Raw genomic sequence first — 27,107 nt, forward strand, 5'->3', positions numbered from 1 at the left:
TTTTTCGGTTATTGACTGTGAGAAAAATCTACGGACAGATATCTTTAAATCTGGGCGAATAAAACCCTGATTCTAGGATATTCATCTACATGGCTTAATTAACCAAAGGAAAGTGAATTTGTTTGAACTGACCCTTGAAATGTTGTTTCACATTGACTTTTCTTTTAATAACCTCAGTGTTCGCTCTGAAACCGGACGCAATGCAAGCTTGTTCAACATCTCTTTTCCCCCCTAAGCAGGTTTGAATGCATATCATCGCAGCACTTTATTGACATCTTTTTGATTTTCCTCCCTCAGGGTCCTCCAGGATCTCAGCCTTCCCCACACACGCAGCCTCCCCCACACAACCCCAGCAATCCCATGATGGGACCTCACGGACAGGTAAGAAGGAAACATTAACACTCTTCTCATAGCTGCAGCTGCTGTGTTGTGATTCCCCCTCTTTAAGCCTGCTTTCACTTTCTCACACTCACTCACGTGTTCACCCATTCACTCACTCACTCATTCATTCACCCGCTCACACAACAACAGCAGTGTACAAACAGCACAGAGGTCCCTTGTTGTGCGAGCAGACAGGACAGGCAGCATCCACGATGGTGGGTTGGATGAATAATTTAGCTGTGTTGGCCCAGCTGTAAGGAGTGGAGGTGCATCTGGAGGGCCTTCTCTCTCCCTCAGCCCGGCACTCACCATCCCATAGTCCATCAATAGACCATTAATATTGCAGCACAGCCTGACACAGTGCAGCTCTTCGTGCACAAACCCATCACAACATGGTCAAAGGAGAGGAGGAGAGGAGAGGAGGAAGGAGGGAGGAGGGTTAAAAAGAAAACAGTAGTAAGTCAGTCCTCGCCTCAAGGGCTAACTGGGATTATATAATTTGTCCTCCACTTGCCCCAAACACACACACACACACACACACTGTCACACAAAACATACAGTACATAATTACCATTGAAAGCCAGTCTCCTGTTGTATTTGTGTTGTCTGCGCTTATCTCTGTGCAAAAAATGATGATATGAACATTATTCTGCTGCTCATGCTCCGTGACCAAAACACACAACTCTCACGCAATCGGCATTCAAATCAGCATGTTTCCCCTCGATGCAATAGTAGTTGGATTAATTCTTTTCATCTGACACTGAAATATGGCTCGCTGGATGTGGGTATTTGTAGTTGCAGCAGCGTCCTCTCATAGGTAATTCTGAGAACCATCTGTCTGGGGTGCTTTACATTATTCACCACGCCGGCTCTGTGTGTGTGTGTCTCGGCCAGCCAGCTCTTGTCCCCTCTCTGCTGAAACATCTGTGTGGATGGTGTCTTCACTTTCTGTTATGAATCACACTATCCAGGCTGGATTTTCATCGGTGTTTGGTGATACAGACACGGTGAGAACAATGTCTGGCACACATGCAGGCAAACGTTAAGATGTAGAACACCTCTTACAATCGTACGACTTCATCCTCCCATCCAGCGATGTCATGTTCCTGTTCTCTTCTGCTTCACCTCCTTCTGTCTCCCATATTGTCCTTCCAGTCCAAGTTTCTATCCCTCCTGCATGTTTTCTCCCTCTCTCTTATCTGTCCTCCTTTACCTTTATCCTAATGGATTTTACCACCTGAGGTCTTACTTTACAAAACTTAACGACAAGCCCCTCCCTCTTGGTAAATGTAACAAAACTACTACAGAGCATTATTCTTCAACACAATAGCTCCCCCTGCTGACATGCAAAGATAACACCTGAATTTGGGCAGGTTGGTTACAAAGAGTTTACTGACCCTTGCTGTGCCTTGTTTCACTACCTACAAGTGTCACTGTTATTAAGGGATATGTGCCATCAGAGGTAGCTTATCCCTAATATGTGGAAACATTTCTGCTTCTGAAGAGCAGATTTGCCCTGGTATACTAAGGGGGTTACCTTTAATTTAGTGGATTTGATTGTAACGATATTATTATCATAATATTAGGGTTATTAGTAATATGTAGAGATCAAAGTTCAATAAATTCAACAGCAAAAAGAAGAGAGAAGCAAAAAGAAAGAAATAAAAAAGATGAAAAACGATCATAGTTTTTGTCCATCTTAGGCAGTGGACCGAGGTTTAGGCATGCATTTTAATAACCTACAGCATCTGTATGAAGAGAAGGTCACCTCTGAGGCTCAGACTCTCAACATTCCCTCCATGCTGAATTTCAGATGCTTCCATCAGGGCGGAGGTTTTGTGTCCCTAAGTGTAGCACTAAGCGTTACAGGTCGTACTTTGTCCCGCCTCCTATCGCTTATCTTAACCAGCAGTGACCACTTATGTCCATGATTTACCCCTGACAGTGCGTGATACTGGATTCTTTCTGTTTTGTTAAACTAATGACCTCTGTCTGTATCCCTAACTGCCCCTCATGGACATTAAAGGGATAGTGCACCCAAAAATGAAAATGCAGCCATTATCTACTCACCCTCATGCTGAGGAAGGCTCAGGTTAAGTTTTAGAGTCCTCACATCCCTTGCAGAGATCGGCGGGGGGAGCGGCTAGCACACCTAATGGCTGACGGCGCCCCAGACTAACGTCCAAGAACACAAAATTGAAACCACAAAATATCTCCACCACGCTCATCCATAGTGATCCAAGTGTCCTGAAGCCCCGACATAAAAAGTTGTTTCGAAAAACGTCATATGAACTTTGTTTTTAGCCTCACTGTAGCCTGTAGCTCTGACTGCTTCTCTGTGCTCCGCGCTCACGTGTGTGCGCTCAGGGTGATCGGTGATGCACGGTTTAACGATTTAAAGTTTTACCTTACCTATGTGCAGTTTTTAAGGTTGAATTTGACATCCGCTGAGCTGATAATGACAGCAGCACGCTGTGACATGTACACCGCAGTGGTTTGTTTGTAATTCACGCATTGTTTCATCTCTGTTCACGTCCCTAGAAATCTGTCTGTTTACTTCTGCTGCATTCATTTTACACTCGTTTCGATAAATAGATACTGTCAATATAACTATGAGTATCTGACCCTAATTTGATTTAATATTTTTCACTTGAGATCAGGAAATGTTGTGGTATATTATCTTGATTGCTTCTTCATAATTCACTCTCTTCAGAGAAAATTCTGACTTTATCATTTCTGTTATTCAATTCAGTTCAATTCAATAGAACTTTATTTATCCTGAGGGAAATGCTTGTGCCAGAGAATGCTTCAAATTACAGTAACACTAAGTACAGCAACCACAATTTATCATTCATAACAAGTAACAACCGGAATAACCGGTGTGTTCCCTGGTCAGGGTAACTCACTGGGCACAGTTTTAGAACAACAGAGTATTAAATATTGGTCAAAATATACAAGATAAGAGGTTTATTCAAGGAGCAAAAGCAAAACCAGTGCCCACTACAGTAGCAATAGAAGTAAGTACAACAGTTACTAAAGATGAACTAAACTGGTGAAAAAAAAAGCAGATTGCGCCTGATAGTCAATGTTGTATTGTGTATTATATAACAAAGAGAAGTAGTATTGGACATGATTTGAGAAAAATAATTTTGCACTAAATTGACAAGTGATCATGATACTGGAAAGTAATATTGCACATGATGTTGAGAAAATACAGAGTAAGATATTGAACTCGTAGTTTTAAGATGCGGTCTTCATAAATTAGACAATAAACTTAAGACTAATCAATGAAATGTGCACTCAGTTAGAGCTGCAACGATTAGGGCATGTATCCACATCGTGTTTTTCTTTGGCAGAAAAGAGGTTGTAGGGTGCTTCATCCCAGCGCTCCGTAGAAAAACCTCCCTCAGTGTTCTTTTTAACGATGCACTACTCTAGGGTTTTACTTTTATTACAAGAATATCTTAACATTAGGTAGCTGATGTAACGCTACGTCAACAGAGGGTTGACTACGCAGTTAACAACAAGCTTAAAACGCATTTGGTGATAACAGCACATCGCTTACCAGCAGCATCCAGCATCCCCACCTGGCCACGTACTCTGTTCTCTTTTTGGGAACAATTGAAACATGATGCAGGTGCTCAGAAAAAATATGATGTGGACAAAGGCCATCAGTTGATTAATCAATTAGTTGACTAACAGAAAATGAATGGCTAATTGTTTTAGTGTGTTTTTCTTTGTCATACATAATAAACTGAATAGCTTTGGATTCCTGGATTGTTGGTCGAATGAAACATACCATTTAAAGACAAGACCCTGGGCTCTGGGAAATTACACAGAGCATAATTCTGTTTTCTGGCATTTTATTGACAAAACACTTAATGGAGGAAATAATGGGCAGATCAGTCGATCATGAAAGTAATCATTAGTTGCAGCCCTGCACTCCATGTTAGAGTGTTGGAACTGTACTTGAGTAAAACAAGGTCATGGACAAACTTATTTGTGATATTTCAAGGCCCATCTATCAGGAATTCTAACACAGTTTCTGCTCATGATCATCCTGAAATACAATAATAATCGTCCTTCTCGTGTCCTTCCCGCAGCCATTCATGTCTCCACGGTACCCAGGTGGCCCAAGGCCCGCCCTCCGTATGCCAAATCAGCCTCCTGGGAGCATCCCCGGGTCACAGCCTCTCCTACCAAACAGCCTGGACCCCACCAGACCTCAAGGTATCGACAAACATGTGGTGTTATTTCACTCTCACACATTGCGGTGTAATCTCATATTGGCTTCTGAACGAGAACACTTTCTCCTCATTTACGGAATTATCATTGATCCAAACTGTGCTGCCGTTCTAACAAGCTGCGCTCTCTGTGTCTCACCACAGGACATCCAAACATGGGAGGTCCAATGAGAATGAATCCGCCTCGAGGCATGGGAGGCATGGGCCCACAGGTAGTGATATTACTCACACACTCATACAGAATGAAGCACAAAAGGACCGTGTTTATAAAGTCATGAATGTGGATGGTATCCTTCAGCGCTACCAGCCCACTGCACTCCCACTCTGCAGCTGCCACACAGCCAGATTTGGTGCTTGGACTCGCAGTTTATGAACAAACCCACAAATGTTTGGTCGCCCTTCATTAAGGGCCACTATAAAAACGGCCATAATGTCAAACCAGCAGCCTATAAACTGCACGCAGATAAAACTTCTTCTCTGCTGAAGAGAAATTTAGGCTCTGCCAGCCTCTTAACTTTGCCTTTAAATGTCAGGAGCGCTCTGATGATTAGCTTGGCTCGAACCAGAGCTCACCCACTGCCAGCTCCAGTTCTACATGTTAAATCATACTTGTCGACTCCCACCTAGAGAGACAAACAGAGGCGGAATACTCAGACTGCCCTGAGCAAGCCACCACCAACACATTTTGACCAAAAATGGTGCCAGTTTTGGCGCTGTTGGTTTTCCTTTTATCGCTTTAATTTCAGTCAATGTGACTCAGTGTAATACATAAGATGCTTAAACAACAGTGTCCTTTTGAATTACCGTTACCAGACAGCTGCTTCATTCTGCACCCAACCAGCTCCTGCTCCAACATCACCTCACACAAAGACACACACACACACACACACACACACACACACACACACACACACACACAGACAGACAGACACACACTCTCCCCGTGGCCCTCGGCCCCTCTCTGTGCCACCCTGGCTCGGTGACTTTGGCAGTGAGCGTACCAGCAGCTGGTGTGGCATCTGCTCGACAAGTGTAATCGTCTGCTGAACAAAACTCTTCCTCTGAGTGGAGCTGCTCTCTGGCCTGCCCCCCTACTCTCTCTCTCTATGTCTGTCTCACACACACACACACACTCAAACACACACGCATATACACAAGTACGCACGTGTAGTGCCAGCCAAACCCGCCTGCTGGGCAGCCATGAAAACATACACGCAAACACACAGAGGGGAGCGTGGACACATAGAGGCGCATACACGGAGACACACAACATACAGACGTACACAAACACACTCACACACAGCTGTCCGCTTTCACACACAGCCCATACATCACATAATTAAACACTAGTTAGGGGGAGACATGATGGTCGCTGACCTTCATTAAGATTCAAACCTTTAGACGGAGCAGGTGTGAGACGCCGTGCTGACTGTGTGCTCCTCTCTTTGTGCAGAACTACGGCGGCGGGATGAGGCCTCCTCCAAACTCGATGGGGCCAGGGATGCCAGGCATGAACATGTTAGTATATTAAGTTTTTGAATGTTTGTCTTCTATATCTTATCTTCTATAGTTAAAGAGTAACTTCAGTAGTTTTTAACTCGGATGCTATTATGCAGTGTTTTTGTGAGCATGTGACTAATGGAGACAACAAACTGGTCCAGTACTGAACAAGAGGGCGATACAGTATATAATGCAACCACTTGCATTGTATGTACGTCCACCAGGCTCAGATTGTTATTATAAGTGTCTGACAGCATTATAAGATCCTTTTTGTTTAACTAGAAACAGCCCTGGAATCACTATCTCCAAAACCACCAGACTCCATTTAGATAAACAGTAATTTTAGCCTGTAATGAGTCAGCATATTTAAACATCTGACTCTGTGAATTTAGCATTTATTTCAACCAAACCAGAGTTGGTGATTGTTGGAACAGTGGAAAGATGAACCAAGATGTCTTTTGTGAGTTTTATTTTGTTTCTGTTGACTTTGAATGACGTGTGTTTACAATGATGAAATTACTCCAGGTTGAAAAACACCAGTTACCGTTTAAAGAGGAACACCACCTAAACTAAGAATTCCAATGTGTTATTTCAATGGGAGAAGTTCAATCAGTATCTGTGAACATGATCCTCTCTCTCTCAAAGCCAGAAACCAGAGAAGTAAGTCTCAAACTTGTGATGTCATGGGGTATAAAGTCTGGAGCTACTCAACAGACTATGAATGGATTTTGTGAGCCCACAGATTGTATAGCCCCGTTTCCACCAAACACTTTTGGTATGGTACCTTTGGAACCTTTGGGCACTGCCGAGGTGCCCTTGAGCAAGGCACCGAACCCCCCCCACTGCTCGGAGTGCCTGTCATAGGCAGCCCCACTCTAACATCTCTCCACTTAGTGCGTGTATGGGTCCTGTTTGTGCATGTGTGTGTGTTCGGACCTGAGTGTAATTGACAACAGAATGAAACAGAATTTCCCCTCAGTGATTAATAAAGTATATAAAAAAATAATAAGAAAATTAAAAACAGTAACCCTTCAGACATGGTACCTAGACCCTAGTATTTTCACCACAAACAGTACACTTAAATGTGGGTGGGATTGTTGTCACTTACTGCTCCATCCAGCTCTCACTGTATTTCCTCATCATCAGTCTGCACCTCGTTTATCGTCCGATAAGAGGCTGCACGTCGACATTTTCAGAACAAAATAAAACAGGCTGCAGTGAGAGTCTCTCTCTGCCATAACCCACAGGAACGACGCTCCACGATGCTTTCTTTTCTCCAAGTGGGGATTAGAATGTATGCTGTTTACATAACCTGGCCGAAATTAATATATATAAAAGTGTATGTCATTTAAAAACTAAAGTAATGGTCAAAGTTGTCACAGTGAAACTTAAGGTGTGCTGATTGATTCACGTCGGCACACCAGCAGTCGGCCCAGTGAATGAAATTATTTTTTTCTCAGACTCCAGCTGCTGTGAGAGGCAGCAAAACATCCTTTCATTTTATAGTTACAGTTTACTAATAAAACTCTCCACAGTATGAACGGTGGTTACATGAGCTTCAAACCAGCCACAACTCAGCCCTGAGCAGAGTGACCGTCCTCTATTGACCAATCAACAGACTGCAGTGTTCACAGCTCCACCTTTTAGTGCCTGATCTGTGTGCTAGGTACCCCAACAGAGGGGGGACCAAAAACTGAACCGAACTGAACTGAACTGCTCGGTGGAAATGGGACTTTAGTTTTCTTTTTTTATACTCAAATGAACTTTATTCTTCTGTAGTTTTCAGCTCGGAAACAGAAAATGTACCCATATACTCAGAACATTCCCCTGGGTGCTCTCAGTGTCATCTATAACATCTTTCCCAATTCATTATCTTTGGAGCAGCTCCAGACTTTATTCCTGATGACATCACAAATCTGAGCTTTAGCCCTCTAGAGAGTTTACAAATATTTTTTAATTGTCTTAGACCAAAGGAATTACATGTATGAATTTTGAAAATGGGCAGGCATAGTTCCCCTTTAAAGTGATATGTTCAATTCACCCATGTTGCCACGAGTTCTAGATTATAGTGCATATCAGCTAATAGACTGTATTGATGCACAAGAAATTACTAATTAGAAATCATTACATCTGACATGTGTTGTGACAAACATCTCCAGCGAGGCGTGCAACTTTGTTGTTTGCCAGAAATCTATTTTCCTCTATTAAATGTCTTCTCCTTCTTCTCTGTTTGCTTCTCCAGGGGTCCTGGTGGAAGAGGTCCATGGCCAAACCCCAACACCAACTCGGTGAGTCACACTCTCTTACATCTTCATCTCCTACATGACTGAGTGTGTTTACAATAGCTGTGTCTCATGTTTTGTTTCACCTCGGGCCTCTTCTCTCCACAGATAGCTTATTCATCTTCATCTCCAGGCAACTATGTGGTAAGTGTCCCGTCATGGACTCGTGTTCGACCACGGGCCATAAATTACCTGTCGTGCGGTGATATCTAACAGGCACGCTGCCATCCAGACGCACTCAGCGCTCATTTCTCTTTCTCTCTCGTTTCTTCGCCCCTCAGGGCCCTCCAGGGGGAGGCGGCCCACCAGGAACTCCCATCATGCCTAGCCCCGGAGGTGAGTTATACACTTCAGTTTCCCTTCTGATTTCTACTTTTATCTGGCGTTCACTGAACAAGGGCTCAGTCTAAGAAACATCAAACCTGTTCTCTGTCAGGTACACGTCTCTCTTAGGGAGAGACAGGCAGTGATGGCACTCTAAATACTTAAGGAATTGAGTCTTTAGAAGTTATTTTATACGTGTTAAACATGTGAAAATATGGCACTCAAATGTGGATATATGTGACGTGTGCAAAGATTCTAGTTGTTAATCACATTTGTTGCCAGTTAAGGCATGTTGTGGAAAATATTTAAGCGTGTAAGCTGTGTTTTCTCATTGTGAAGACAGTTGTATAAAATGGAAACAGAGGCATGTCAGTCTACAATCAAAGGAATGATCCATCTCAGCTTTGACCCATCAATCTAGCGTCTCTGCGGAGGATTAGCTGAGAACAAAACACTGTGGGCTGATATCCTGTGGATGTTCTGTTTCTGTTGGCCTGTGGAGAGCTTCTTTTTGTGTCCACTATTTATTATTTATATACGTACCTCTATTGTGATACGTTGCCGGGGCAACCTTTTGCACAAAATGCTCCTCCTCACACGTACACCGGGAGGGGAAACATATTTCCACTGCGGTCGCCAAGTCTGAGCGCACACACACTTACACACAAACCTCCCACAAAAATGCACACCTCCCACTCAGTATTGCCCCCCTCCTCCAGTCACGACAACGCAAGCTAGATTCAGGGACACTAACAGGCAAGATCTCGCCACCACTTTGCACATACTGTATCCATCTCCTCCCCTGTCTTTCAATCTGTTATTCATATTTTTTTTTTTTTTTCCTGCTTTTCTCAGTCATCCACTCACAACTTTCTGCCTGCAATGTCAGATCAAGGTCACCTCATCCTTCTGAATCTTTTCAGGACACACAGACACACACACAAGGAGCGACACAGCATGTACTGGTTGTTGCTAAGTTGCCACGGCGTCCATATAATAACTAATCTCCTGATTGTAGCAATAAGACATAATGTGTTTCTTTGTTCGTACATCGCAGGCAGCAGTGTTTAGACTGATTGACGGACAGATTCAGTGACATTATGTACTGGCGCTTAAAGTAACACACTGGTGGTCTTTGTCCTGTACAGCAGAAATAAGCACATGTCTGGGCGGTAGCTGGGTGTGTTGTACAAATGGCAGAATTAAACTGAAACAGTGTCAAGTACAGTGAGAAACAGTGCCACTCGTGTCATTTCTGTGCAGCGAAGCTCGTTATTTTCCATTCATTACCCCATCCCAGGCCCCGAACCCACCTTATTTTTGACAATTTTTAGAACAATTGGATGTGAAAACAGACAACAGTGCAGGTGGCTCATATGCAAGTATTTCTACGAGTCTAGGAGGCACAAACTGCTTTACAGTATTCTGATTTGAAACTGCTCTTTGTTCACAGATTCGACAAACTCGAGTGAAAACATCTACACGATGATGAACCCCATCGGCCCGGGTGGAAACAGACCTAATGTAAGAAATGCTCAGTTTTGAGTACAGTTAATTAAAACAGAAAGAAAAAATAAGATAAATGACCTTAGTACATGTTTTTCCTTTTTAGTTCCCAATGGGACCGGGTCCTGACGGGCCCATGGGTGGAATGGGTGCCATGGAGCAGCATCATATGAACGGATCACTAGGTGAGTATTCAAAGGTGGTGCACAGTGTGTACTCGCTCCAGAGTATGTTCAGTGAAACCTGTTACTCTCCAAGAACAAAGGCCTTTAGAAGTGAGACTCTGCCCTCCTATGGCTGCTAGAGGAAGTGCTCTCCCTCGTCTTCTTATTGATCAAAGCTAAAACAGATTAGTGGGGCAGTGAGTAGGCCAATTGATCCTGCAGATGGGTGAGACGTGATCAGTGGAGCCAGTGAGTTGGTGCTCATCTGTATCTGAAACAAATAGCTTAATTAAAGGCCATTACCTGTGAGAGGGTAGGTTGTTCCTATTTGCACTGGATATCCTGAACTCATGTTGAATTAGTAGCAGGAACACTGAGGATCAGTTGACGGTTACCTCACGGTGATTCTCCTTTTTCCATTTCTGATCACAGGCTCTGGTGACATGGATGGGTTGCCAAAGGTAAGGCTGACTGCCACTCTGTCTGTCTATCTGTCTGTCTGTTTGTGTGTCTGTAATCTCACTGCTTCTGTTTTTAACCTACGTTGTAGAATTCTCCCAACAACATGGCAGGCATGAACAATCCTCCCGGCACTCCGCGAGACGACGGCGAGATGGCAGGCAACTTTTTAAACCCATTCCAAAGTGAAAGTGTGAGTACCAAAGGAGACGACATAACCTCTTAAAGTGACAGTTCACACCAAAATCAAAAACACATATTTCCCCCTCACCTGTAGTGCTGTTTATCAGTCTAGAGTGTTTTGCTGTGAGTTGCCGAGTGATTTGAGATATCAGCTGTGCAGATGTCTGCCTTCTCTTGAATGTAATGGAACTAGATGGCACTCAGCTTGTGGTGCTCAGAGCGTCAAAAAATAAATTTTAAAACTTTCTAAAAATCATGACCCACTTACTCAAGATAATCCACAGACCTTGGTGTGAGCAGTTTCATGTAGGTGCTACTTTCTTTCTACCAACTGCACCTGCCAACTGTATCACCACTCAGAAGGAAGCATGCAGTTAGTGGTAGCTCAGTCAGCTAAAGTTACGGCTCAGCCAAAGAGGACACCCTTAATGTTAACATCTCACTGTAACTGGATCCGGATCTCCAAATGTATCGCAAATTTTAAGTGAATTTTGTGAAAATGTGCAAAAGAAAATTCGAATTTATGCACGTTTCCATTCATTATTGTTTTGCGAGTATTGGGAGTCAGCAGGTCGAGCAGTAGGTGGTGCTTCTTGTGAAAAATAAAAATAAAAATGCAAAAGAACACCAGTAGAAGAAGAGGGCACCGTGAGATGACGTCATTGAGAGCGTCTCATGTCCACAACAACTACCAGCAAATCCATGACTACGACGAGATGGAGAGATTCCTTGGGAACTTCTTGGCTATTGCGGGAGCTCTCATCACTCTCATATCAGCGTTGATTTGACTGTGGACTCGTGGAGCGGAAGTGAAGTAGAAGTAGAATCCGGTAGCTTACGTCACTGTTTATTCGCGAAATCTGTTTCCATTGAGCACCACAAGCCGAATGCCATCTAGTTGCATTATATTCAAGAGAAGGCAGACATCACTACAGACCATATCTCCATCACTCTGAAACCCACACCTAGATTAATAAACAGTTCTACAGGTAAGAGGAAAAAATTATTTTTGATTTTGAGGTGAACTGTCCCTCTAAGCTGGGAACAAACAAAGAAGATTATATAAAATCCTATTAAATCGTCATAAGACCTAGTATCACATATTTGAATCACTTACTTCAGATTACAGTCACATCTGCACAGATCTGAACTGGTATCAAACGGCAGGATCACATTTTGATTTGGCCAGTCATAAAAAAATAATAAGTATGATACAGTCGTGATTGCTCCATCTGGTCTGGTACTTAATTACAGAGCAAGAAATTGAAATGCCGTGTGCTGTTTGTCCAACGTGACCTGGGACTGGTTTCACAAAATAGACTCTGTGTAGAGCTTAGATCACTGGTTCTCAAACCATCGTCACATTCATGTACGTAGCGCACATACGTCGATGATTAGTTACGATCTTAACTGTGATGGCAAGATAGTTGGCGGAGGTAAAATAAATGGTTAAAAAACTGCAATCATGGCTCCAAACGGGAACTATTAGGAAGAGAAATGAGGATCAGGACGAGAATGTTTGGAGCAGACCAGCTGAAAGTGAAGTGGATGACAGTCAACCAAGCAAAGTGCTACTGGCTCCAGATGCAGCACCCAATGAGGGGCTGGCCCTTGCACTCTTGGTACAACATGGCTGTGGCTGACTGCATTCAACAATAAATTATTTTCTGATTAGGAATAAACCTGCCGTAGCTGAACAGGGAAAGCCTCGAAGAGCTTAATATTTGGTATTTGGTGGTACACAGTGTTAAAAGTTTTAGAACCAGTGGTCTAAAATATGTTTGTGAAACCGGCCCCTTCTCTACTGTGACCTTGAAACCAGTCCACATGGCTGAAGCAGACAATCAGTCCTCTATGTTGTACTCAGTTTTCCCAGCTTCACCAAAACACAGCATGCAGCATGGAAATGACCCACTTCATATGCTTTCTCTGATGCATGGAGAGATTGTCATAGAGTGATTTAATGTGAGACTGACAACTACATTTTGCTGCAGTATCTTCACTGCGTTCTGAAATTCCCTAACATTTTCTCCTTGGGCTGGACTCTGCTTTGCTTGCTGCTGGTTAACTGACATAGAAAGTGAAATAGAGAGGGTTAATGGTCATGTGTAACGTCTGCAAGAGGCTGGTGTCCTGGACATGGCGTTTAGTTTAGTTAGCTGTATTGCTTTCATCTTGAGATGGGTAGAACAATAAGTTTAATATAGTTTTTGGCTTATCTTTTCTCCCCTCCCTCTCTTTTTTCTCTCTTTACAGTATTCACCCAACATGACGATGAGTGTGTGATTTTTTTTATTTTATCTTTTATTTTATTTTATTTCCTTTTTCATCTCCCCTTACCCCGATCTCCTTTTCCCATCCACCCTGGTGCGTCTTGCATTACCCTCCTCCCTCCCTACCTTCCTTCCTTCCTACCTCCTCCTCGTGGACGGTGTGCTGTGCCACACAGCCCCTGGGGATGCACCTGGAAAGCAGGACTCCCCTAAAGGCCCCCCATCCCAACGCCTGTAAAATGGGTTTAAGAACATGAAAAAGCCTGCAAGCAACAGGAAGGGTCTCCGCTTCTCCTCGCCTGCCAGGGCCTCGACACGGACCTTAGGACAGTAAGAGCCCGAAACTGCTCCAAGCCTGTCTCTCCCAAACCCAAAACCTGCCCTCGTGGGCGGCATCCAAGCCCAAACAAGATGCCCCGCTGCATCCACCACCACTCCATTATATCACGCTGATCATAACTTATGAGGGCACGCAGTTGTTGACTGACAGGAGCCGAAAACCCTCATTCAAAAACTCCTGTGTCAGGAATGATTCAAAAAACAAAAAAGAAAAAAAAAGATGGACTGATAATGTTATTTTAGGGCAAAGAATGGTTTTCATTAAATGTTTGTATTTTTTTGTTGTTGATGGTAATATTATTGTTATAATTTTCATAATTGATATTATTCTACTAATGTAGTTTTGATTTCCTGTAAAGGGCACATTTTATCTCAGCAGCAGCATCAACAATGACAGAATAAGCACACACTCGAGAAAAAAATGCACAATGATTTTCTGTTTACATGATTTTAGGTTATTTGATGTTTTGTCTTGTTTTTTTCTGTCACGGTCACTTCACATACCTCTCCTTTAAAACTTCTTCTGAAATTGTAGCTTGAGTCTTTGCCATCTAAATGTTTGTAGCACCGTTTGCATACACGTTCAAAGTCAGAGTGGACGTAACCGTCTGTCTTCACCAGATGAAGTAGTTTGTGCCGAGGTGGCTGAAACTACCCGTACAGTTAAAACAGAAGCTTTCTCAGAGCTGTTATCTGGTACAAAGTGTCTGCTGGTGCACCTCAATCGTGTGTCTAGCTATCTTGTCTTAATAAGCACCCCTTCTCACAGGTTTCTATGTTTTTACTGCACGAGAACGGCTCTGATGGAATCCTGCCATGATTGTCGGGACAGGTGCCAGTTCTCATTCAGTAACGGACAGAGTGAGAGAGTGTCTCCTCTGCGGAATTTGGTCTTGTCTGTAAATAAGACATATTTAGCTTGCATTGTGGTTGTTTTTATTATTTGTTATTTACAAGTTGTCTGTGAATCCTAAAACGTGGTTCCTTCCCCTCCATTGCTTCGTTTGATTTCAACCTCACTGTGGACTCCAAGTGGCACTGTTTTCCTCCCAGGATTCATTCTGGTCTCTCGCCAGTGTCTCCTCTTTTTGGACTGGGAGATGTCGTGGGACCTCAGACACACTCGTGAAGCCTGGTTTCTTGCTTGAAGTTTGGGGTGAACTCACAGATCCTGTATGATCCAGTTTCTTAACCCAGACAGGACGGGCTTAATAACTGTCTCCTCGGAGCTCCCTTCGAAAAGTTCCCTCAGCGAGTCCCGTCACACGTGCGGGATAATGGATTGGGGAAGCTGATGATGGGAGCAGAGTGATGCACCTTGGGGTTAACAGACCATGCAGCCACGTCGGTCTAAAGAAGAGGAACAATAATGGGATACTTTTGTAATGGATATATTTCCATTTTTTTGTGGATTGTTTTCAGCAGATTGTTTTTATTTTAAATGTATTCAACTGAGAAAATGAACGCCCATAGAATCTGCACACAAAGAAAAGCATAATTACATATTAGGCTATTTAATTTCTGTATGTTATGTACTCTTGGCCTGATCAACTCTCTGTCACTGTTTCAAAGAGATAAATTATCTCTCATGGCATCACACTGCAGCACTTAACGTCATGGCTGTGCTCAAACCAACAGTAACTAAACAACCATTGTAGCCTCCACGGGTGATGGTGACGTACTTATCAATTTTCTGATATCAATGTGAACAGATTGTACCCAGAGTTCAACGGGGACATCTCCAGGATTTGGCTATCGACGGCCTGGGAAACACTTTCTCCAGTGTTCCTTCGACGTAGTGACACACACCTCCCTTCTTTCCTCCAACCCCGTCCCCTCACCCCCACCAAAACTCTCCCTTCTCCCTTCTCTTTAATTTCCTTTTTTGTAAATACTGTATAATGCATTTTGATATCATTGACATGTTTTGATATGTCAGTCACTACCAATGAATACAGCTGAAAGTAAATTATAAATAAAACTGTCCATGTTTTTCATAGAGAGCGGATGCGCTGACGATTTGGCTCGTGTGGCTAAATTTCCATAAAAGTGTATAGAATACAGTAACACAATAAATGCAGACTGTACGCTTGTATGGTGGGGAGGATAGGACAGAGAGAGGACAGGACAGAGAGAAGCAAACAAGCTGTAGCGTCCTCACTCTGCCCTTGTCTCCTTATGTTTCAGTTAAATGTTACTATTGGATTTGAATCGTTGTTCCAAAGGGCATCTTCTCACACAGGAAACATGTGACCTCTTATTGCAGTTTTTAATATGAAGGATTTTTATCAATTTAAGAAAACTTTTAAAAAGGTAAAAATACTTAAGAGAAACCTCATTTTAAATTAAGAATAGATCAAAAAGTAACTGTGTCCTTTGCTATTCGCTTCTGTTATAGCGTTGTATAGATCGAAGCTCTCTCACTGATCCTCTCTCAGTCCTCTGTGTATATCGATCGTTGGCCATCTCTGTACTTCTATTGTGATGTATAATACTGTACCATTAGGAAGATTTGCTGGTCGGGTCGGGTGGGGTGGTTATGTCGAGTCGGGGAGGGGTGGGGGATTCAAGGGAAGGGGATATAAATGATTCTCCTGTACCATTCATGGTCCTTTCTGATGACACGGCAGTATTCAATATGAAGCAGTCTGTCTCTTGGGTTTGCTTTGTATTTTCATGGTAGGATAGTTCAGAATCTTGTCTTAGGGACTTAGGTGTCTTGTGTAGGTAATAAAGATGTTCTTTGTATGTTTCTTTATATTGTAAAGTTTCTTTAGACTGAAAGAAAAACAGATAATTTGCTTATCAAAAAAGAAACAATGCATCAATAATAAATGTCATTTGATTTTTCCTCGGTGTTTGAATCTCTTCCTCTGAGCTCTCATTATAGCTTTCAGCCATCATCTAATGCAGCACATAAAGAGATGTTATATATATATACAGTGTAGGATCTATACCTAATCTAACCCTCTATGACCCAATCCTCGAGCGGAGTCTGGGAGGAAATTTTTAGAAACTTAACAGCTAAACTCACCATTTCAGAGCATTTTTAAATAAAAATCTGCGATCAGGGGTTCTTGCAGTTTTGATAAATGAGTGCCATTGTAGGGAGCCAGCATATGATTGATTTAAAAAAAGTAATTTTTAATGACTTTTTATGCCATAGCATACTATGACTTTTATGATTTTTTTTTGGCTTTTTTATGACAAACACTTTACAAAAACTACAACAAGCGGCAGTGAAATCACCCACACTCATATTACCTTCTAGTTTTTCACTTTTTAATATATTTGAAAGTAATAAAATAGAGACAGAGCAGTGTTTGACACTGATTGTATCTACCCACAGCAGTCACTGGGGCACAGCAATACTACTCAGACAAACCACACACAGAACTGCAGCACACTGTTATACTAGAACCAGTAGTAATAATAATGATCATTTGTTAAGTTTATTTATGATTATGATTACATTTGTTAAGGATTATTTTAGACAGCAGTGCATGGATGTCTGTCCTAGCATAGCATACCATAGCAATTATTTTTTTGGGGGGGGGGGGGGGGGGGGGGGTGCATTTTAAATATTGGGGGGTATTAATTAAAATTACTGCCTAGCACCTCAGCATTTTTTTCTGTAAATTATGTTAATCTTTGAAAAATACCCTGATCAAAAAGTTAAACAACTTAGTAGACTATATTATTGCCTATAAACTATTATAATTACTTTTCAACTCAATTCTGCCCTCTGGTTTATGTCAGTGAAGATTCTCAGTCATCCAGGTCATGGTAATTTTAAGTGCTACATCGAAGGCAACTGGACTTCCTTGAGTTTCCTGAAGATGTTTTACTTCTCATCAAAGAGTTCTGAACTGAAGAAGCCCCTATGTACGTCTTCAAAAATCTCAAGTAAGTCCAGTTGCCTATGATATAGCACTTAAGACCCTCTGATTTAATAAACCTGCATGATACCTTGGACCACATGTTCTAGCAAAGATATATGGAAGGAAAGGGTTAACTCAAAAGGACTTCCTGCATCTTAATGGTTGGGAAGAAATGGAGTTCCCTGGTTTAATGTGTAACTTTTCACCACTTTATATTATGCATTGGTATTTTGGCCTTAGGTGTGCACACACCTTTCAAATAAGATGTGTTATTGACATAGAATTTAGGCCATCTAAAACTAAGTTCACCAGTTTGGGTTTGGGCTAAACCAACACTCCATAATTCAACCACCAGTTCTGAATTTGAAAACAGCTTATCACAGCTCCAAATACCGTAAAACTTTAATTAAATGCCCAGTTCCTTTTACTAGCCCAGTGTGGCTAAAGATTTTGACAAATAAACACCTGTCTCAATCAAACGCCTGGTCTGGTTACTAAGCAAGATCATTTTTACAGAAGTTATTTGTATGTATAAACCAGGTTGTTTGCTACTCACTTGAGCTTACATTAGTTAGCTGCTTAGATCTCACATACAAACATAAATGTTTCAGCTTTTGTCAATATGGACATGCTACACATTGTTAGCTTGGTCAGATTCTCCACAATCCAATCATTCAGTTCATTTTACTGAAATTACAGTGTGAGCACCAAAGATGACAGTAATTCATTTAGATTTACCAGCCTGGTAAACAAGAGATGAAAAAAAGCGGTGACTCCCCACCTCTGAAGTCGTCATTTAGTCAGAATGTGTGTCTATTCCTCCATTACCTGGTAAGTTGTTCATATTCCTTCATATTACATCAAAGGAATCAAAAGGTTTTTCATGAATATCAATCCAAGTTACAAGTATTGTTTTAACAGGATAAAGTGGTGTTGTGTCTGTATGCCAGGGGTTGTAATACTCGGGCATCGTAAAACAAATGTCATAACTTTCTCTCTCTCTGATGCAGTTTCTCAGAGCTCAAAACTGATGTTATTTGGTGCTTAAATTGTTTTAGAAAAGTAATGAATAAACAGTTTCACTGTATTCCCATCTTTGCCAAGCAGCTGTTTTGTGTGAAAGGAATTGTCCCATATAGACCCCTGTCTCAAATATAGACCTGCTGAGTTCAGTGATTTGAACAATTAATAGCCCAGGCTATTACTTGAAGTTTTACAGTAAGCAAGAAACCAGAGAATATTATCTATAAAGTCCTGCTGTGTACATCCAGGAGCTACATCACTGGCAATGATGCCATGTTTGTGAGATGACAGAGTGTTCTTCATTTGGCAATGGTTCTACTTGGCCTATATGTGCTCTGAAATTACTTGGAAATATACAGTTTGTAGGCTACTGTTACTGTATTATAGTCACAAATTAATGTTGTTACAATTAGGGTTTTGGTATTATATGCTTTAGATAAATATAAATAACGAGGTGGAAACATTTTACATCATTAAATTAAGCCTGCAGTCCTGTGGATGCCTGTGAGGTCAAACATTAATATGCATGTAAAGCTCCAATAGAAGAACAGCAGCTCAAGGTTAACAGGAAGCAGCCTGTTGCCACAGACCGCTGCGAAGTCAGTTTGATGTTGTATATACAGCAACACATCCGGGTCCCACTGCTCTCGTGTCCCTCAACGGCAAACCGACTTCATCAGTGTAAACTGGAGAGGGAGGTCGTCCGGGATCAAAACAACCCTCTGCAGATAGTGTTGGAAGGTAATGTGCTGTTTATTCTGATAAACGGGCTTATCAGATATGGCGTACAGAATGACTCGCTCTATATGGAGTCGATGGAAGCAGTGGTTCGCTGTAAGACGAGATAGAAACAGCCCCAGCGAGGTTACAGCTAATGCTAGTTTGCTAGTAACTTACTCGGCTAACGTCCGTTAGCAGTAGCATGCTAGCTGCTTGAGGAGATATTAGCGGCAGGTTAACTTGTCAGAAACTTCTGGAAACGTGCGGCCAGCGTGGCTCCTGTTTATCAAAATATAGCGTTGCTGTTGTAGCTAAACGGTACACAGGTGAGCAGTAATTGTGACCATGTTGGATATTTGTTTATTGATAATAATAGGCGACTTAGTCTTGAATGGTTTTGGATTGTAGTCGCCTTTATTGTAGATGTTGCGTTAGCATGATAATAAGATCATAGATGTAGTCTGTAAATATTTAGCAACGGATTTATTTGGCAACGTTTGTGTTATTCCGGTTTTGGGACACTTGAGAAGCCATTAAAGTTGCTTTGTTGTTAAAGTTGTTTGTCTTCTTTCTCACAGTATTCCACTTATGGCGGAAAAAGAGGAGACACTGGACGCATCTGAAAGCTATGACAGTGCGGCACCAGCGAAGAAGACCGGACGGACCTCGCTGCTGGACAGCGGGGAGGACTTTGAGGTTTTAGATGAAGAAGACATTGACGATGAGCCCCCTCCTCTGGAGGATGCAGGTGGTGGGAAGGGGAAGAACACTGCTGAGCCTGAAAAGAAAAATGCAGACGCAGATTCAGACCCTCCAGGTCAAGTGGATGAATGGCTGGATGTGTTAGGTATGTAGGAAAAGCCCCATGGAGACTAAAGGAAAACGTTACAGTAGCAATAAGTTAATATTGTTGATATGCAGGTGCTCTGATCAAACCCACACACTCTCTTCTAGTACAACACAGAGCCTGAAGTGTTGTGATCCCATTTAGCAAGGCTTCTGATTTGTGGTTTGCTCAACAGACTTGTCCTTTGTCCTATTATGACTTGGTTTGTCTCCAGGTAATGACCAGCTGAAGAAAAAAGTCTTGGAGGCAGGGGAAGGGCGAGACAGTCGGCCACAGAAAGGACAGAATGTAAAGATACATCTCAAAACATGCCTGAGGGATGGGACACTTGTAGAGGAGCAGCCTGACCTCTCCTTCACCCTCGGAGACGGAGATGTCATCCAGGTAAAAATGGACAATTTGACTCCTCAAATGGTGATTTCACGGTCTCGCAATGGGTTATGCGTGCTTTCCTGTACTTACAGCAGTTAGTTTTACCTTGTATACAATGAGATTTTTCTCTTTTCAGGCTCTGGATCTCACAGTTCAGCTCATGGAAATGGGAGAGTTGGCCTTAATAGAGTCTGATGCAAAATATGCATATGGTGCCCGAGGGAGGTAGGGATGTGTTTTAGTCTACCTGCTATAGGCTGTGTGAACAAAACTACAGTCACACTAAAGCTGCTTTTAATTCACAAACAGATGGAAATTCTTTAATATAAACAAAACTGTAGCTTTACTTGCTCTAAAATCTCTACACTTTGATGTTCTGAACCTGTCTGTGAGACATACTTTCATCGGGACATGTGCATTTGAAATTCCTTCTGTCTAATCTAGTGATTGATTTCACTTATTTCCCTAACTCTTGAACTTGACTGTGTTTCTTCATCTCTCCAGTCTTGAACCCGAGGTCCCCCCCAACGCTGAGCTGTCCCTCGAAGTGAAACTGTTGGAAGCCACTGATGCTCCAGATCTGGAGCTGCTGCCCCCCACTGAAAAGATTGCCCTGGCCAGCCATAAGAGGGAGCGAGGCAATGTTCATTATCAGCGTGGGGACTACGCTTTTGCTGTCAACTCGTACAGCATTGCCCTGCAGATAACGGAGTCTAGCTCTAAAGGTGAGATTCTTGCCAGGGAGTCAGGACTGAGTGGGAAGGTTTTCTGTCGCTCAGCATCATTGAAGGCTCAGGGGGAATCTACCAGGTGGGGAAGCACGGCTTGAAGAGTTGATGCTTACTTTAATTATGCAGTTTTTTGAAGTTTTAGATTCACCCCCAAGAAAGATGGGCCTTCCCCCCAGCGTGTCCTAACTTGCCCACCTTAGATGGTGATCGGCAGGGAATAGATTTGACGAATGTTTGGCCATTTTGACAACGCACTGGTGGATGTTATAGTTATTTAATTAAATTGCAAGATTCTGTTTTGTGAACTTTTTTTACTGGTTTTAAACTGTTTGCTTATGTTGTATTTAACTGTTTGTTTTTTGTGCTGCAGTTGACATTACTCCTGAGGAGGAGAAAGAGCTGATGGATGTGAGAGTGAAGTGTTTAAACAACATGGCTGCCTCTCAGCTGAAACTGGACCACTATGAAGCAGCACTTAAATCTTGTGTCTCAGCACTGGAACACCAGCCAGACAACATAAAAGCACTTTTCCGCATGGGCAAGGTACACGTCTCTCTTGTTCTTTCACTTTCTGTTTCAGTCTGTTACTGACTGTCTTAGTAATATGATGTGTTTTCACTGAAGGTACTAGCCTTGCAAGGTGAATACACAGAAGCCATTCAAACTCTGAGGAAGGCGCTGAAGTTGGAACCAAGCAACAAGGTACTTTTGGCCTCCTCATATACTACAGCTTGTCATATAGAGAAACTGCAGTTTTTCCACATGACCAGTAGATGGAGCCATTGGGTAACACATCAGATCACATAGTTGTAGTGCAAGATCAGGTGGACTGCTGATTCATCATTTCAGAGGATCTGTTTTCATGTTGTTGCTGTAAATAGGTCTGCCCTGCACCCCGGCCATATCTAATACCTAGCCACTGTTCCTGTTCTCCTGCTTGTACAGTTTAGTATATGCAGTTCTTTGGCTACACGAGGCCATTTGACAGAACTCCGCTCAGTGCGTGGGCTCCTTGGATTCGCTGTGAGCTGCAGCAGCATGGTACTCATGCCCAGAATCCCCCACTTGAGTCCTACACCAATCTGTCAAACAGCACATGGCCTGGCCACCACTTAAGCTTTTCATCCATCACACACAGTGTAAATATAATGTACTATTACATTTTGCAATAGTACATGTTAAGTGGGTTGCTGTTTTAATGGGCTTGTGTGTTGTTAGCAGTGTTGAGGGGTAGGGCTGGGCCATATATCAATATTGTATCGATGTCTTGATATGATGGTAGATATCATCTCAGACGTTGGATATCATAATATCATAAGTGTTGTGTTTTCCTGGTTTTAATGGCTTTACTGTTTTAATGGCATTACAGTTTAGTGGTTTAATTTTCTGAGTTTACCAGACTGTTCTAGCTGTTATATCATTCATCTTTATGCACATAGTCATTATAGCTGCATTACTGATGACTTTTTATCAAAATCTGTAAATATTACATGAAAGCACCATCAGTCAGCCCTACAACATTGTCGCAATATTGATATTTAGGTATTTGGTCAAAATTATAGTGATATTTGATTTCATGAGATATAACCTCTGCTTTTGTGATAAACGTCCAATAAGCTGGACTACTCTACTGTAAAGCTATGGTTTGAGAAGCAAACAGCTTCTGAGTTTGTATTTATTCGGCCCAGTAAATGCTGTTCAGATTCCTTTTAAAAGCCTTTTCTAATGGTGTTAGGAAGGCCAGTATCTTATATTGTTTTATTTAGGCCTATTGATGTATCATTTTGAGGCCATTATTATTCATACTAGGCGATATTAGGAAGGCCAACCTCTTTTATACTGTTTTATGAATTGTATCTTCTCCTATTGAGCCTTGGTTTTGTGCTGATATGTGGACATATCATTGGCAATCACGTGACACTTCATCTCAGGGGATGTTGCGGAATAATGCAAAAGTAATGTGCAGGTAAAGAATTACTTTCTACCATGAACAAATAAATGAAGAAATGCATTATGTCATGTCAGAAATAAAAAAGATGCATGCTGCAGTTTATATGCGCATGCAGGCTTTTACATATGTGTCAATACATAGCTGTCAGCCTCCTGTATGTTTGCAGTGACGTCTCTGTGTCAACACACATTTATAAATTGGTGCGAGAATAGCTGTTTTTCATGTTAAATTGGACTTGCCTCTTAGCGCTATAATAATGAAAAGAGTCCCTAAATAACCTCATGTTCTAACAGCAAGAACAGTGGGTGTGCTTCAGTAACAATGCCAGAACGCTCCCATTATAATCAATGAGGCGGTCTTAAACAGAAGTAGGCATCACAGAGTGACAGGATGACGTTCTATCTCTCTCTCTTCTTGAGGCTTTGACCGACATGCTGTCTGCATTTTTCACACTGGTGTCAGCCATCCACGCCCTATATCGACATCAACTCAAATTGATGACAGAAGATTTATTTGTCTGTGGTTTGTTTACTTTTTGACATGACACGCAGACTTGACAGTTCCAGTTTGTACGGCCTCGGATGCTTTAAGGACAACATGTTACATGTTTGTTTCGCCTGTTTAGTTCTTGCCCTGGAGACAAGTTGGTGTTGTGTCATTTTTGTCATTTTGGTGGGTAGCTGATTGCACAATAGTGGTGCCAACTGCTTGAACACTGTGCTGTAAATGTATCTGCTAGTCTTAGCGTTAGATAGGAACAGACAAATCCTCAAGGGAGAGATTTGTACACACACTCACACTGACTCTCCTCTCCTCACAAACGTCTTTAAAGGCAGACTGAGCTCAAATATTACATGAAAATTGCTGTTAACTCCATGTAATGGCACTCCCATCAGTCTTCCTCAAGTGCATTTACAAAGCAAAAACATTTTGTTGTTTCTGAAAGCACTGGTTTGCTTAGTCACTCACCAGCTTTAAGAGCAGTGAAGTGACTCAGATCTGAGACAATGTCGGAACAATAATTTTACCCATATCCTGGAATTGTGTCTGCGTGTTGGCTAAATGCCAGGTTATGTTTCCGATGCAAGTCTGAGATTTCTTGTAAGAAAACAAAGAGCAGCATAAATATTTCAAGTGTCTAATCCATCAATCACGACCATAGAAAAATGTTTTGAAAAGCCTGACGTAATTCTTAATGCTTTCCAGCACACTTGGTGGCCACTTGTGTATATTGATGTAAGGGTATTGTCATCCTGGCGTATTCCCATTAACAAGGAAATCAGTCTTGGGTTGTTGTACAGTAGCGGGATTTTGTTTCCTCCATGTTAGGATAGCTGGATTGGTGGAGTAAAGGGGAGTTTGGATGTTGCACTGGTGCCTGCAACACCTATTTGTCTTGTCTCCACTGTGTAGACTATCCACGCAGAGCTCTCCAAGCTGGTGAAGAAACACTCAGAGCAAAGAGGAGCGGAGCAGGCCATGTATAAGAAGATGCTGGGAAACCCCACCAGTGGCAGCAGCACACAGAAACACAGAGCCAAGTCTTCATGGGTGAGAGTCATTCCTTGAGAAAACAAATGTGTTTATGTGCTTAACATTTGGGGTTTAAACGCAGCTTTAATCTCTGCTCATCATCACATGATACTCATGCACTCTTATTAGTTCTTTTGAGGTGAAATGTATGTAATCATCAAGGGAGACTTTGTGTGGTAATAAACAAGGAGCGTCAGTTGTGTATCGATATTTTAAATCAGATGTTGCGTTGATCTTTTGACTGTGTCCTGACCTCTTCTCTGCTCTTTGTGCCTTTTATTTCCCCAGGGTCTCAGCTGGAAATGGTTATTTGGTGCCACCGCAGTCGCCATTGGCGGTGTAGCGTTATCCGTTGTCATAGCTGCTAGAAATTGAACCAAGCCTGCGATGAGCCTGACCAAGCCCCTGCAATGTGAGCCGAAACACAGAAGCACATCTGACAGTGCCTTCTGACCATTGGTCAAAGGCGGGGAGAGGGGGTGGAAATGTCAGCTGGTCAGTCGCCTCGTCACTGTCACTCTTCTTTCTCTGCTATGTTTGAGAACTACATGTGACAAATAATAAAACATCACTATTTGCATATGGGAACTGTATTTCCAACCTTGTACATGTGTAGGATTATGCATATCTGTCACGTTTTTATTTGCTGCCATTGTTTTTGTCTTTGGTAGTTCACGTTGATTATTTGAGCGTTGAAATGTAAAATAATTTACTATACATTCAGATAGGAGCTATTTAAGAATATTTTTCCCACTAAGAATAGCTATTGTGGTTATGGTCCTATGTTAAGCTATTGTTTTCAAGCGTCAGGTTGCGCACTTAAATTTCCTGTCAAAGATATTATGTGATTTCACTTTGTTTTTATGATCCTGCAATGTCTGCTGATGTAACGCAGCTGCTTTATTATTTAAGGTCCACATGTTTGCAAGGTATCTGGCTTCTGTGCTCGCCCTCACACCCTTTCTAGAGACTCTACTCATACAATAAGTGACCAGAAAAATAGGAACACCTGTGCAATGTAACAGTTTCTGTTGTGTGTCGAGACGGTTCTGTGGTGCGTATTGAGGCTGGAGTTTGTTGTGATGTTTTACTTAAATTCCTAAAATTGTATCCACCTCATTAACATGTATTAAAAAAAATCCACTACCTGATGCAATTAAATAAAACAAAGTAAACTCCAGCCTCACAGAGTACCATGGAATTGATGACACAGTGGCAATAAACGCATGATAACATTTGACAAAGGTGGTACATACACGACTTTGTGTTGTATTGCAGTTTAATGCCGGGGCGTTCTTTATTCTTGGTCATTTGTGTATACATACATTAAAGCAGCAGCTAGAGTAGATGTATCTGCTTTCCAACATTTGTTAAATGACAAATTCCTTGCCAAGAAAGGTGCAGTTATTACCTTTAAAACAAGGACAGAGAATGGTACCTGTAGTTTCTCAGTGATGTGGCTGCGACTAATGCTGAAGTACATTTTTTTAATTCAATTTCAGTCAGTTATACCTCAACTTTTGATGATAAAGACCAAATGTTGAAGGATGACCCTTCAGGTACAATGTTGGGTGTGTATGTGTACATTGTTTTGCCTGTGAAGTTTCCCTTAGTTGATGTTGCTTTGGGTGTTTATCCACTGGTTTTTCCTTTTCTTACATAATAAATCTGTGGGTCCCCTTAAGAGTGGACGGTACTGCAGGCGTAAGGAGCCAAAAGATACATAACCTTTGAACATTTGACAAATGAAGTGGTCATGGAAGTTCCCAGCATTCCCTGTATTTGTTAATTTTATATTCATCACAATAAAATGTGTCTGTTGTCAAACTACAGTGTGGTTTTTGTGTCTTGTTACAGTTCCTGCCACTGTAAGCATCACTGAGGTGTTTTTTATTTTATTATTTACTTTTTTCAGTTGTGGACTGCTTTTATATTGTGTCTCTAATAAACTGGTGAATTCAGGGTGCTCTGTGGTATTTATGCCTTATAAAACTGGCCTTTGAGGGTTGACAAATACCAGTGCTTAACAGATACACCTTTTATTAAAATTCGCGCAGTCATCTATGAAAACTATCTTGTTTTTAGGGAACAAGATAACTTTAATATGCAGGATTTATATGTCTCCTGTTTTATTTGTTTACAGCTGGACATTCCCAAGTTTTTGGATATTCCCAAGCTGGTGTGTTTTTCTTTTCTCCCCGAGACATTGACGTTTCGCTGACGCAATCAGATGACCTATCGTTTCCCACTTCCTACGCATTACTGATGTGCAATACCCATTTTTAAATGCTGTGAACAAAGTGTTATCTTTGTCACCCATTATTAACTATAACATGATGGTAACGATAAAAATATAATAGTGTCATAAACGTAAACTAGTCACGTGCTGCCTAG

General features: G+C 41.9%; 3 protein-coding genes across 5 annotated transcripts in view; 2 read left to right on the top strand and 1 right to left on the bottom strand.

Annotated features, from left to right (window-relative positions):
• The window catches only part of ssbp4 (single stranded DNA binding protein 4), a 121,715-nt gene extending 105,226 nt beyond the window's left edge, over positions 1-16,489 (top strand). The window contains exons 6-17 of one of the 2 annotated variants that reach the window (XM_049587241.1): positions 298-381; positions 4,485-4,611; positions 4,770-4,837; positions 6,079-6,143; positions 8,368-8,413; positions 8,516-8,551; positions 8,689-8,743; positions 10,185-10,255; positions 10,344-10,422; positions 10,834-10,862; positions 10,952-11,053; positions 13,300-16,489. In XM_049587241.1, the coding sequence (XP_049443198.1) occupies positions 298-381; positions 4,485-4,611; positions 4,770-4,837; positions 6,079-6,143; positions 8,368-8,413; positions 8,516-8,551; positions 8,689-8,743; positions 10,185-10,255; positions 10,344-10,422; positions 10,834-10,862; positions 10,952-11,053; positions 13,300-13,329 (792 nt within the window). In that variant the 3' untranslated portion in view covers positions 13,330-16,489. The remainder of the gene's footprint in view (positions 1-297; positions 382-4,484; positions 4,612-4,769; positions 4,838-6,078; positions 6,144-8,367; positions 8,414-8,515; positions 8,552-8,688; positions 8,744-10,184; positions 10,256-10,343; positions 10,423-10,833; positions 10,863-10,951; positions 11,054-13,299) is intronic. The other variant, XM_049587240.1, reaches the window with a different exon arrangement.
• Positions 1-27,107, bottom strand: part of zgc:92140 (uncharacterized protein LOC447854 homolog) — a 670,238-nt gene that overhangs the window by 406,042 nt on the left and 237,089 nt on the right. The gene's annotated exons all lie outside the window — the stretch shown is intronic.
• On the top strand, positions 19,166-26,540 carry fkbp8 (FKBP prolyl isomerase 8). Of its 2 annotated transcripts, none has more exons than XM_049587239.1 (9): positions 19,166-19,300; positions 19,858-20,126; positions 20,341-20,510; positions 20,635-20,723; positions 21,003-21,223; positions 21,600-21,772; positions 21,854-21,931; positions 24,594-24,731; positions 25,002-26,540. In XM_049587239.1, the coding sequence occupies exons 2-9, from the start codon at positions 19,868-19,870 to the stop codon at positions 25,086-25,088; spliced, it is 1,215 nt and encodes a 404-aa protein (XP_049443196.1). In that variant the 5' UTR covers positions 19,166-19,300; positions 19,858-19,867; the 3' UTR covers positions 25,089-26,540. The 2 variants fall into 2 exon arrangements, with proteins under 2 accessions (XP_049443196.1, XP_049443195.1); XM_049587238.1 differs by lacking the exon at positions 19,166-19,300 and adding an exon at positions 19,436-19,605.

This window comes from Epinephelus fuscoguttatus, linkage group LG10 (assembly GCF_011397635.1).
Source record: "Epinephelus fuscoguttatus linkage group LG10, E.fuscoguttatus.final_Chr_v1".
Taxonomy (NCBI): domain Eukaryota; kingdom Metazoa; phylum Chordata; class Actinopteri; order Perciformes; family Serranidae; genus Epinephelus; species Epinephelus fuscoguttatus.